Source organism: Gastrolobium bilobum, unplaced genomic scaffold (assembly GCF_033153095.1).
Source record: "Gastrolobium bilobum isolate Gb01-03AN ecotype WA unplaced genomic scaffold, APGP_CSIRO_Gbil_v1 utg10532, whole genome shotgun sequence".
NCBI classification, from domain to species: Eukaryota; Viridiplantae; Streptophyta; class Magnoliopsida; order Fabales; family Fabaceae; genus Gastrolobium; species Gastrolobium bilobum.
Window position 1 is genome coordinate 148622 of NW_026897440.1, and position 13524 is coordinate 162145.

Here is a 13524-nt window from a genome sequence, read left to right on the forward strand (position 1 = left end):
CGCCCACGCGCCCACGCGAGTGTATCTAATATTTTTTACGATTTCATTTTTACCCTTATATTACTTCAATGCAGCTATATATGTGTAAAGTTGAAACTGGTTGTGATGTTGCAGTTACATAATTGGGTATGAACTTGCATTCTCTCTCTCTTAATCTGGTAATTTCAATTATTTTATATATTTAATATTTTTTTTTTAATTTTACAAATAGACCTTTTCAATAGTCGTCTTTGTAAATTATATCACTTATGCACGTGTACAAAGTTTCAACTAATATTATTCGGCAAAAAAATTAAAATATTACTATTTTAATAAATAATTACGAATACATAGCTGTTTCGAAACTATTTACGGATCTATTGCATTAATTCACGCCCAAATTAGGCGTGACTATTCACGCCTAAATTAGGCGTGACTCGTCTGGTGTTGACACGTGGCACAAAAAATTAATAGTTTAACTGTAAAACTTTATAAGGCCATAACTTTAGACTCGGATATCCGAATGAGGTAATTCTTTTTTTGATTCCACATAACTTTTCGAAATCTACGCAATGACATCTCACTTGATATATTTTATCTCTCACAAACACAATTCAAATTACAACAATGATACTATAAAGATGACACCAAAGTAGATTAACTCATCTATAAATAAGATGACACCAAATTTTCTATTAAATACAAAACGCAATCAGCTCCAATTAAATACAAAACGCAATCAACTCCTATAACATTAAATTCAAAATTCAAATAACTTCCAGCAAATTTATTTTAATTGGCGACAATATGTAACAAACTCATAAAATTGCAACGCAATCAGCTCCTATTAAGTACAAAACACATTCAACTCCTATTAAATTCAAAATGCAATCAACTTATTGGAGGTTACTTGAATTTTGAATTTAATATTATAGTACCATTATTGGGCGTGAATGAGTGCAATATATTCGTAATTAGGTTCAAAACGGCAACTTATTCGTAATTATTTTTTAAAAAAGCAATATTTTAACTTTTTTGCCTCTACCAAGTGTTTGAAAAAATAGTGTACAAGGTTATTTATTTAATTATTAAAATATATACAAATTTATATAATATTCTATCAAGTGCTTAGAATATTTATTTAAATATTTTCTTTATTAATACAGATTTTTCAAATTGATTTTTGAGTTTAAATCATATATTATATCTTTATTTTGTTTTTCTTATTAATAATAATTTTTTAAATTTTTTTTGGTAATACACTATATAGTACAATTATTGCAAATTTGAATTGTGTTTGTGAGAGATAAAATATATCAAATGAGATGTCATTGCGTAGATCTCGAAAAGTTATGTGGAATCAAAAAAAGAATTACCTCATTCGGATACCCGAGTCAAAAGTTATGGCTTTCCAAAGTTTTACGGTTTGTAAGTTGACTTTTTTTGTCACGTGTCAACACTAGATGATTCACGCCTAAATTAGGCGTGAATGCCTTGGGAGTCACGCCTAATTTGGGCGTGAATGAGTGCAATAGATCCGTAGATAATTTCGAAACAACTATGTATTCGTAATTATTTATTAAAATAATAATATTTTAATTTTTTTCCCAATATTATTATGCTTAATTGATCCCTCAAACAATTCTATTTCCCATAAGCCCATTCACTTTATTCTGATTTCAAAAGATTAGCAATTTTCGTCACACTAAAATGTTCTTATCTAACCCCCTTGGCAGCTGAGCTCCCAAGAAATTGCGTGGTGCAGGGATCAAACCCTGTCTCAAGCAGTTTCTTGGAAAATCTTTGGGGGCCAGAGGATAAGCCAAAAATCTTCGGTTGGGGATTAGTCTCGTCCTTTCTCCGGTTGCGAAGCTTAGTGCACCCACTATTACAATGAGGGGCTAGCCCAAACGGGCCGTACCCCGAGGGCATGGTGCCCGGAGAAGGTTGAATGGGGATACCTCCTGGCAATGTACAAAAAAAAAAAAAAATGTTCTTATCTATTTATTAATGCCTATGAATGGAAAGATAGACACAAATTTATTTATATATTTGGTTGGTGGTTCTATAAAATAAATTAAAATTTTGCATAATCCCTTTAATTAATAGCCCTTTTTTACCTTTTATATTAGATATGTTTAATTTCACCCCTCGTAAAAAATTAAATTTCTTGCTCTTCTTTATTTTGTGACTTTGACATGTTTCTAAACAAAAGCAACCTAAGCTTTGCAAAGGGATGGCTGAAAATTGTCAAACTTGAAACTTAGAAGTTTGAGGGTCGAAGGGGAAGATGATGATAGCTTCTTTAATTGCAAAGGCTAAGATCCGCAAACACTTTCCATTTATGTTTCTCTAAATTGCAACAAAAATCATGTAATTTGAGCGACACATAGAATCATCATTTTGCCACCCACTAAAACTTCGATTAACACGTTCATCACCTAAAAAAAAAAAAAAAAAACTCAAACACCCAATTTGCGCTAGTTAGTTCGGGCTAGCATATTATTTGGGCAGCCCACAAATTTGTCGGGTTTTGGCCCACAACTTTCGAATCCAAAGAAAATGAGCACCAACGTTAGTCAACCGACAAGGTTAACGAACGAGAAAAGAGTTTCCGACTGAGCTGCGTGCAGCCAGAGGTAAGGATTTTTTCTTCACATGAAATGCAAATTCCTTCCCAAAAATTCATCTTTTTCTACATGCCAACCTAAATATGCTAAAAAAATTATTTTTTTCCCCTCTTTTCTTTTGGGTTTTATGATTATACAATACAGCATAATAAAAATTCAATTTTTTTTTTCCCCCAAAGTGGAATGAAGAGAATGATAGGTTTGGGGTTTGAGGGTTCAGCCAACAAGATTGGTGTTGGGGTTGTGAGCTTAGATGGCACAATTCTTTCAAACCCAAGGCACACATACATCACTCCTCCTGGTCAAGGCTTTCTTCCTAGAGAAACAGCACAACACCATCTTCAACACATTCTTGGTCTTGTCAAATCTGCTTTGGAAACAGCACAAGTCACTCCAAAGGACATTGATTGCCTCTGTTATACCAAGGGTCCTGGCATGGGAGCTCCATTGCAAGTGGCTGCTGTTGTTGTTCGTGTTCTTTCACAGCTTTGGAAGAAGCCCATTGTTGCTGTCAATCATTGTGTGGCACATATTGAGATGGGCAGGGTTGTAACTGGTGCTGATGATCCTGTTGTCTTGTATGTCAGTGGTGGCAACACTCAGGTCATTGCTTACAGTGAGGGGCGTTACCGAATCTTTGGAGAGACCATTGATATTGCTGTTGGGAATTGCTTGGATCGTTTTGCAAGGGTTTTAACACTTTCCAATGATCCAAGTCCTGGATACAACATTGAGCAGGTGCTTCGCTAACTGTCTATTTTACATAGTTTGTGGTCCATGCATGATATATGGGTTATGGGTTGGTTGCAACTTGGGTGGATGCTGTCAGGGGTCTTACCTTGAAAAGTAAAATTGAATGAGATTGTCCTCTTCAGTTTAGGTTTCTGATATCAAACTTGGTACTTCTAGTTCTGTGTTATTTAATATGCAAATTAGTCTATGAAGAATTATATTTGCATTTTCTTTTTCAATTTCCAACCTAGCAGTTCTTTTTTTGTTTTTTTTTTTATTTTAATTTTTATCTTTTTTTGTTTTAGCCCCGTTTATCTCTTCGTTTGTGATAGAGATATTCACAAATAAAATAGTATTTTACTACATATGTACTAGACATATGTATAGATATATATCTATGTTTATCCTTGATTCTTTCTGAAATTTTGATGGAAGGATTCCTCTTTCCTAGTATAAAAGGAAATGTTGTCAACTCCATTTGTTTTGTTAGTCACGTTAATTTGTTGACCAACAGTATCTTGACCCTTAACTACAAGAGCGTTGTAAATATTAGGCATCTTCCCCGGGGGGAAAGCTACATCTAGTACCGGCCCAATTATTTGGGAGATACGTCAAATATGCTCAATATCATTTGATTGAATAGTTGACCCAGCCTCTTGTTGTTTGACGAAACCCTCCACTTCAATTGGTATTTTTTCACGAAAAGCAAACATGAGATAATAAATCCAGTCTTTCGCTAAAGACGAAATAAATCAAGTGATTTCTTTGATTCGTTCTTTCTTTTACTTTTCTTTCAACTTCCAAAAAAATTATTGACAGATAATCTCCAGGAAAGGGTGTTTTGAATCAATTCATGAAGTTCACTTTGCAAAAACATAAAAAAAGAAATGGAATGTTTTGAAACATCGGAAAAAGCTATCTGTTGAGTTATTTATACTAATAAAAAAGATTCTTTAAGTTATTAATAATAAAATAAGAAGAACTCAACGGGACCCCTCGAATTCGTCAAAGAACAGAGTGGATCCCTTTTGAGACCGCTACTACAAAGAGTACTATACCCTTGATCGTGAAATATCGATTTCTTGTTGAACACTGTGAATTGCGTGAAAGTAGGATACTCCAAATTCGGGAGTCCCGACTCGGTATTCTTAAAAAAATAGAGAAATCAGAACCAAGTCAAGATGATACGGATCAACCCCTCTTTTTGCGTTCTTGTGCCAAATGTTATCATAATTTGATCTGTCTCAACTTGGCTCATATAGTTTTCTTATCCTTCAGCTTGCGAAGAAAGGAGAGATATTTATAGACCTTCCTTATGTTGTAAAAGGGATGGATGTATCTTTCAGTGGAATATTGAGCTATATTGAAGCAACTGCTGTTGAAAAGCTAAAGAATAATGAGTGCACACCTGCAGATTTGTGCTACTCTTTGCAGGTAAATTTAATTTGTGCTGATCCCTTTCCCTCCTAGTATGTTATATTAACAAATAACAAATTTCTTAGTATGTTACAGGAGACAGTGTTTGCCATGCTTGTGGAAATAACTGAGCGGGCTATGGCTCATTGTGACACGAAGGATGTTCTTATAGTTGGTGGTGTAGGCTGCAATGAGCGCTTGCAAGAGATGATGAGAACAATGTGCTCTGAACGTGGTGGAAGGTTGTTTGCCACCGATGATAGGTATTGCATTGATAATGGTGCAATGATAGCTTATACTGGTCTCCTTGAATTTGCTCACGGTGCATCAACTGCACTGGTGGATTCTACATTCACCCAGCGGTTCCGGACAGATGAAGTGAAAGCAATCTGGAGAGAAGCAAATTTGGCAAAGTCAAATGGTCTTGCACAGAAAAGCATTTGATTTGTCAACCAGTGGTATTGGCTTTGTACCAAGGTCCTATGGAAAGCTTTTCCTATGCATCCTTGCATGAGTTACCTTGCAGCTAGCAGCTCTCTTCTCTTCTTCCCCTTAGGTCATACAAACTTGACTAGAATTTATCCATTTGATATATGGGCACTAAGTTAGTCACAGTCTTTTCAGACTTTGGTTATGTATTGAGCCTGCAATTCAAGTTTGTCTCTGCATTACTCTATTGATGGCAGGAACTGTGATATTATTGAACATAGCATGATGCTCGATTCAATTTTCAGCATGTCAGGTAATGAGGTTGGTCTTTGGAGAGTTTAATCTTTTACCATGAGTTAGCTTGGTTTGATGGATAAAAAATTTAGAGATGATATTTCATGTAATATTTTATTTTATATATATAAACCCTATTTGCCTCATTTTTAAGAAGATACAGATTTACCCAAAGTAATAGTTGTTTCTAAAGTTGCATTTGAAGAGTATATTTTGCCCAAATTCAAACGTAATTCTTCTGAAATCCATTAATCACTTAAAAGGAATTGGTAAACAAGCACAAGCAGCAAAATACTAAGGTGTTTTACTCGCTCCTCCTCTTTGATGTGCTTGTTACAAAGGCGTATATCCTGCAATTTTCCAAATTGTGGTGCGGAGTCACCATACAAATTCACAGTCAACCCAAGTAAGCAAGGAGCATAGGCATTCTTCAAATTGGTCCAAACCTGTTATTTGCAATAGGGCCAGATCCATGGTTTCCACCCTTTATAGTACCACTCCCTTCCTTAATGTTGTTAAGCTCTCTGGTTAGTTTGATTTTGCTAATGTGTTTAACAGTTCTTGCATTTGACCTGTTGCTCATTACTCTTATTGTTAAAAAGAAGAGAAAAAAAGTATATTACGAAACTATTGTCGATCTACTAAGTGACATTATGATAACATTCATGGCTTCTACAACAAGTTTGACAGTCTGGAGGAAGCGGGGAAGGAGGATATGAAAAATGAAAAATAAATGTTTTACACCACCAAACTATCATTACCAATGTTGGATATGAAAATAAGCATGTTGCTAATGTCAGTTAGCAGTAAGGATTGTGGACCACAACCAATTTTTAAGGGAAGGGAGACCCAAAAAACTGATCCAATAACTACAATTGTGGCGTTCTTGTGAAGCTTACCTCGGAGCAATAGGTTGGGTGTCATTGGCTATCTGCTGTTCAATAAACCAATTGTCATAGTAAGCAAAGCATACATTGCCGTTCTTGTTCATAGGAAGACAGAAAAAGGAAAGGTCGTACAAGGTCTACTCATAAGGGCACAAAACAACCCCTCTACAAATGGTACTCTTGTGCATAGGTTTTTAAGAATGCTATGAAACTTGTCATAAACCCTTTAATCGTGGGGTTAATACCAAAAACCCCAATATTGAAGTATGTGAAAGGAGTCTTAGTTCCACTTTCCCAAGAATTATTCAACTATGTTAAACTTGCTTTTGCTTTTAAATTAACTTCTAGTATGGAATTCGTATCAATAGATGAAACTTATAGGTAATCGGTAATCCCATGTCTCCCCTAAAAAAAATAAAAATAATAGAGGAATAAATTCCAAGGCATGATATGATATGAGAGGAAAGAAGGACCACAAGTTCACTTTGATTCTTTTGATCATAATACACAATCTACAAAATCGTAGACACAACTAGTGGACCCTGTGTCACTGTGTGTTTAGCTTGAACCCGAAATCGATGCAGTGATCAGGACAACGAATAAACCTTTGGTGCTATTGTAGCACCAAAGATTAAGTACATTCTACCAATTAAAATATTACATGTCAGCTAAATTTTTTTTCTTTGTAAATTTTTTTCTCTCTCCTATGATATGTAATACTTTCATTGATAGGATGCATTGAATCTTGGTGCTACAGTAGCACCAAAGATTTAGCGCGGTCACTGACTCACTGCTATTTGCGCCATTCCATAATCCCATAAGCCTCATGCTTAAAGGTTTTAATGCCCTTTCAATCTGCCCTTAATCAGATATTTAGTCATAATTACTTGCATAATATTTTCTTGAACAAATTCAAGCCCCTATGATCTTATAGTTTGTAGCATCTATAGGCTTAGCTTAGGTTAGCCTAGCATGCGAGAAAGCAATGTGACAAATTCAATTTTTCACATCTTAAATTTTAGGCTTTTTACCCCTTTTTTTTCTTTCCGCCCCTTGTTGGCCTCATGACCTGTTCTGTTTGTCTTTCAAAGCTATGAATTATGATGATGAAGCCCCTAAAACTTACATACAAGAGTCGCGTTATGTTGGATTTAGATGTGGAATCAATTTTTTAACCAGACAAAATATAATACTTTTAAATTCATGTTAAAAAAATTTATATTCTATTCTTTCTTTTTTTGGGTAAACAAAAAGAGCAGGGACCCAAACAAAAAACAAAAATAAAAACTAATCAAGGAATATCAGTGACTCGCTCCCTCCCTACAAAGGCAATGATCAATCTCATATAACAACAGTATACCACTAAGAGGTTCCACAAATACCATCCGGTTCACAAGACCGCTGAAAATTAAGGATGTAATTTTTCATGTATTTATATTGCAAATGAATCTGCCAATTTTTTATAATCCATGCCCGTATACGAGCAATAAGTTGAAGTTCATGGATTGCTTCATTATTCGAAGTGAGCACAGTGATTGTACTTGAAAAATCACTTTCTATGATAATATTATTAAATCCTTCTTTTCCAAGCCAACTCTAACTTACGAAGAATGCCCCATAATTTTATATTCTATTCTATTCTATTCAATTAGTATTGTGTTCCTTACTCTTATAATTTAATATTCAACATCTCTAAATTAAAAGAAGTAAATATTATTTATGAGGAGTAAAAGTAAAATATAAAACAAAGTTTAAAAGGAATGATTGATTTTACTTTTTGAGAATAGTTGTAAGGTTAAAAAATTCCATTTAAAATAGGTTGTCTTACCCTCTCTCTTTTTCTTGGCAAGAGATTATTTTACCTTTTAAGTCATTTCATGTGCACAAACATTCAATTAAAATATGGCAAATTTAAGGTGTTGGAAAATAATTATTTTCGCGAGGAGAAAAATATGGAAAACCTTGAAAGTTATTTCATGTGCAAATTTAAGGTATTGGAAAATAAAGGTAAAAAAACAAGTGAGAAACAATTATGGGACTAACGTTTTTGCTTTAGTGGTAAAAAAACTTTTTCTATCACTGAGACATAAAATAATGAGAGAAAAAAACATAAAAACATAAGAGAGAAATCAAAGATGGACCTATCTGAAGCAAAAATGATAATACCAACAATTATTTAGGGGAGGAGACAAGACAAAAGGACGACAAAATTAAGGTGTTGTGTTGGGAAAAGGGCCCAGTAAAAGTGGGCCCAGCTCTGAAGCATGTGCTGACGTGGCTGAATGTTTGGGGGAGAAGAAAGCTGACTCTCTAACTTACACTCAAGTTTACTTAACTTGTTCATGGAGCTTGCTTGGTGAGTTTGAGTGGTGACACTGCACAGCACCGTCAAGTTTGAAAGAAAAAGGGGGCAGGAAACAATTCAACTTCACTGTATCAAAATAATAATAACATTTTTTTCTTTCTTTCTTTTTTTAAAAAAAAAAAAATGAAGTTTAAAATTTGAAGTTGGAGTTGAAAGAGATAAGAATAGGAAGAAGATGGAAAGAAGAGGAAAAGGTTTATTAGAGAGAGAGAAGAAAAGGGAAGGATTAATGGTGGAAAAGTTGAAAGATGGGGTTTTTGTGGGGAAAAGAAGAGGCCCTTCTACTCCACCACCCATTTGGAGACTTGAGTTTCCATCTCAGCAGAATGGTTACAACAAAAACCCGGTTCAAGAGTTCCTCAACTTTCCCGACTCAACAACACTCTCTGCTAGAAAGCTCTGTGCCAAACTCTGGGAAATTCAGCCCCACCAATTGTCCCCACTTTCCAAAACCAGGCTTCGCCGCCACCGTAAGGATACAACCCTTGAGGTTCCTAAACAATTGGATGAGCCTCCACATAGACCCTCTAACCAGGTGTAATAACCAAACCTAATGGCTTGTTTACTTAAAACCCATTTTCGATTTTTGCTTTTCACATATGATTTGCTTCTGTACTAGCTTAAAAGAAGTCTATGTGGTTCTCTGCTTGTCTTCTGTTCTTGTTGGCTTTTCTTTCACCTCCTCTTATTGTGTGTGTTAGGGTCTTTTAGTTAATGTGTTTTTCCTGGAATGTTCTCCCCATGCACAAGATTTTGCACCTTTGGGATGTGATCTAGTTCTGGTGGGTAGGGTATCCCATCTGTTACGCTTTCTTCCATCACGTGCATATACATGACCTTGAACTTTTTTGATAAAATTATTCCTATGCTAAATTTGTTCCCATCTTTTTTTATATTCCTTTCTTATGCCTACTATTGGAAATTTCAGTTTCAGCTTTAAAAGATGCTCCGTTGGGTTTGGTTTATTTATGTCAATTTAGCAGGTGATCTAAATTTGTAAAAATATAATTTTGATCTCACATTTTCACTTCACTTATTGTTAGCATTATGCAGTTGAAATGCTGTTTGATTTTTTATTAGAGGAACTTTCATTTAGGCTTTTTCATATTCTTCTTTTTTCCCGTGTCTTTGGCTCTTTCATGACATTTTTATTTATGTTTCGATTGAAATGCTGACCGTTACTATGTTCATCAATGCAGCCAGCATCACCTAGGGGCTTGAGAAGACATGCTCAAGCATCACTTGTCCAGCATCATAGATCAATTGAAAGAAATGGTTGTGCTTTACAGCCGGTATCCCCTGCTAGTTTCAGTAGCTCAATGGAAGTAAGTATATGTATATTCCATGAATCTAGAGCAGTGGTATGACTTTTAATAGGGGCAGGATCCTTTGACACCAGTGTCAAACTTTGAAATTTGACACCAAATCCTAACCGTTGATTTTCGTCAATCAACGGTTATCATTTATTGGAATTAATAATTGATTAATAAGTTTGATTCCCAATAAATGATAACCATTGATTGGTGGAAATCAACGGTTAGGATTTGGTGTCAAATTTCAAAGTTTGACACCGGTATCAAATGATCCTATCCCTTTTTTTAATATATTATCAAATTAATAATACTATGTAAATATGAATGTTGAACGAGAATACAAACTTATTAGTAATTACTTGCCTGTGTTTAGTGTTGCCATTTAATAATTACCATATCAGTTTCTTCTTTGTTTTCCTTTATATTCTGCAAATAAGTTCCTTTTTTCTTTTTATCTATTTTTGTGGTAGCTGGTTAGTGGATTACCCCAGCTGTAAGTAACATTGTATCTCAACAATATTACGTGGAACATTTTGCGTTAGAAGGAAACACAAACATTTTGGTATCCATCATTCTAAGAAGAGATGAAGAATCTAAAGTAGTCAACCCGAACATATTTTCTATTATCTGTTTAGCCTTTTAGGCCACTTTTTCCCTAAAACTTTTATCGTTCACATTTAAAACTTTGATTTGTCAGCACTCTTTCAACATTTGTTTACTCCTTTAATTCAAATTTGACGTGTTCAGGACCTTCAGGTTATGGATTTCTCCCAAAGACCATCGTTAACAACAATCTCTCTCTTGTTTTTGAAGAGACAGAGCCAACTAACTTTGTTTATGGTTTCTTCGTTTTTGATTAAGGCATTGAAATTGATTTGAGGAAACTCCCTACCTTAATTTAAAAGCCATGATAGATTTATTGTGATTCATATCTTGAAAACTGTCTATAGACCAGATGGTTTTAAAATGTTATTTTTCCCTTTAAATCTGGCATTACAAGATGAATATGCTATTTGCTTAAAACAGGTCTCACCATATAATCATTCAGTAAATCCTATTAGTTCCTTAGACTTCAGGCGTAGGAATGGAGAGTCAAGTTTCAAACCCAAAACACCCAGAGAGTTACTCAAGGTACTTAACCGTATCTGGCGTCTTGAAGAACAGCATGTATCAAATATATCAGTAGTGAAAGCCCTGAAAATGGGACTAGATCTTTCTCAGGCACAGGTTAAAGAGTTACAACAAAAAAAGCAAATGAATAAGCAGGAAATGGAGAACTTAATGAAGCAAATGACAGATCAAAAGCCTGTTAGGAAGAACAAAGAACATGACAAAATTAAAGCTGCAGTTGAATTAGTCAAGAAAGAGATAGAAGATGAAAGGAGGTTAAGAAAGCATTCAGAAAGCCTGCATCAGAGGCTGGCTAGGGAGATTTCCGAAGTAAAGTCTTCATTCTTTGCTTCTCTGAGAGATCTTGAAAGAGAGAGAAAAGCACGGATCCTTTTGGAGAATTTGTGTGATGATTTTGCCAAAGGAATAAGAGATTATGAACATGAGGTACGTTCTCTTATGCAGAATGCTGAGAAAAGTGAGGTTAAAGGGGATAGTCTTGATAAGCTAATACTTCATATTTCAGAAGCTTGGCTTGATGAGCGCATGCAAATGAAGCTAGTTCAAGCTGGCAGTGATCTCCCAGAGAGAGATTCTATTGTTGACAAGTTAGGTGTTGATATTGAAAAATTTCTTTGGACAAAACGATCTGTTGACTTGAGAAGACATGGTAACTCCTCCTCAAAGGAGCTCAAGGAAATTTACCCTTGCCTACATTCATTGGATTCCTTTCCACCTAAGGAGGCCATAAGTGCACCTCATAATATGGCTGAGGAGGATTCCATCAGTGCCGACATTTTCGAACAAAAAAGGACTGCTGACAAAGGACTCGACAAATTCAGCTCCAGACAGCACAGCAATAATATTGCAGAGGTCCACAAAGAAAAGAAAGGAAGCCATCATTCAGTGAGGAAACAAGTTCAGTCAAAGGAAATCAGTGAGGAATGTCAGTTGCAAGCAAACGTGGGCAAGAACATGTCATGCGATGAAAATGAGAGTTGGTTTGTTGAGAGGAAATCAAGTGAAATTGGAAGGGACAGCACATCTCTATTAAATGCCACTGGGGTATCAACTGTCTGTGAGGCAACACAAGGTCCACAAGAAAGTGATAGACCCTGGACAAAGAGAATGAATTCAAGTCACAGGCTTGACAACCAAGTTGGAAATAGTTCCTTGTCATCAGAAGGCGATAAGGTTTATCCTGAGAGTATTTGCAGGGAAGATTCTTGTATCCATTCTGCAGCTACAGGTAATGTTAGTCCTGTAAAACAATGGAAATCTACGTTGATTGTCCCAGATTTTGACAAGTCTAAGTCTTCTTCCAAATTGCCTAGGGGAGTAAAGGATGACACATTGATGGCAAAACTGCTTGAAGCAAGGTTAGAGGGGCAGAAATCTCGCTCTCGCTCCAGAGCTACCAAAAGCACTTTTTGATCAGTCAGAAAAAGTTTGTCGTGGGAACATTGGAATGTGAATAGTCGAAATGGTATCACACTATGATCTTTTATCAATGAAGTGCACACTCTAATTCTAGAATTAACTTTTTTATGTAAACGACAATCTTCTTGTAATTTTACATGGTTAGAGGGATGAAAAGATCGCAGTTGTGTCCATTTCCTACTAAGAGAAATTGCTCTGAAATATGTTTCTACACAAGTAACACAACCAACGTTCAGCGGTACCAGTTATTTTTTTATTTTTTGAAGATATTTCAATTGATTCATCGCTTCACATTTAGTCCAATTCAAGACAAGTTTCAGTACTAAGGTTTTAAACATCTCTCAAATATTTTGAATATACATAGTGTGGCTTTAATTGATCTCACGTCATGAGATTCTCTCTAGACGGCCCGGATTTTGACAGATTAAATAGTTGAAGAAAATCAGATTAAATGTTTTAAACTGCTGACTGGTATTTTCAATCACACGTTTTTTAATTAGTTTTCAAGAAAATATAAAAGTAAAGTTCTGCCGGTGCCTGCTCTTGATCTTCCAAAGCACGTACTTAATTAACTAATGAATTCATTAAACATGATTTATGGCAAAACAAAATAAAATAAATAAATACAAAGTAATCTTATTTCTAGTTTTAATTCCTTTTCAAATTTAAAGTTATAATATATTGAAACATTAGTTAAAAAGCATATTAATCCAAAAGAATATTATAATTTAATTATTTTATCAAACTACACGTAGTTAGTTCGACCAGTGATCAAATAAAATGTAAAGACCAAATCAATATCACACCACTAATGTCTTCTAATATAAGTGAATCACTAGACAGTGACATTCATAATTGGTCAAAATCTAAAGACATAAAATGCTGCTGAATATATCCAGTTTGACAGTTTACTTCAATAAATATACTTA

At 34.9% G+C, this 13524-nt stretch overlaps 2 protein-coding genes across 2 annotated transcripts; both read left to right on the forward strand.

Annotated features, from left to right (window-relative positions):
• The first annotated feature begins 2572 nt into the window (after positions 1-2572).
• Positions 2573-5610, forward strand: LOC133306967 (uncharacterized). Its single transcript, XM_061507382.1, has 4 exons — positions 2573-2618; positions 2789-3347; positions 4620-4775; positions 4854-5610. The coding sequence occupies exons 2-4, from the start codon at positions 2793-2795 to the stop codon at positions 5199-5201; spliced, it is 1059 nt and encodes a 352-aa protein (XP_061363366.1). The 5' UTR covers positions 2573-2618; positions 2789-2792; the 3' UTR covers positions 5202-5610.
• A 3297-nt stretch (positions 5611-8907) lies between these two features.
• Positions 8908-12589, forward strand: LOC133306981 (uncharacterized protein At5g41620-like). Its single transcript, XM_061507400.1, has 3 exons — positions 8908-9267; positions 9932-10057; positions 11072-12589. Exons 1-3 carry the CDS (start codon positions 8908-8910, stop codon positions 12587-12589), a joined length of 2004 nt encoding a protein of 667 aa, XP_061363384.1.
• Positions 12590-13524: the final 935 nt, after the last annotated feature.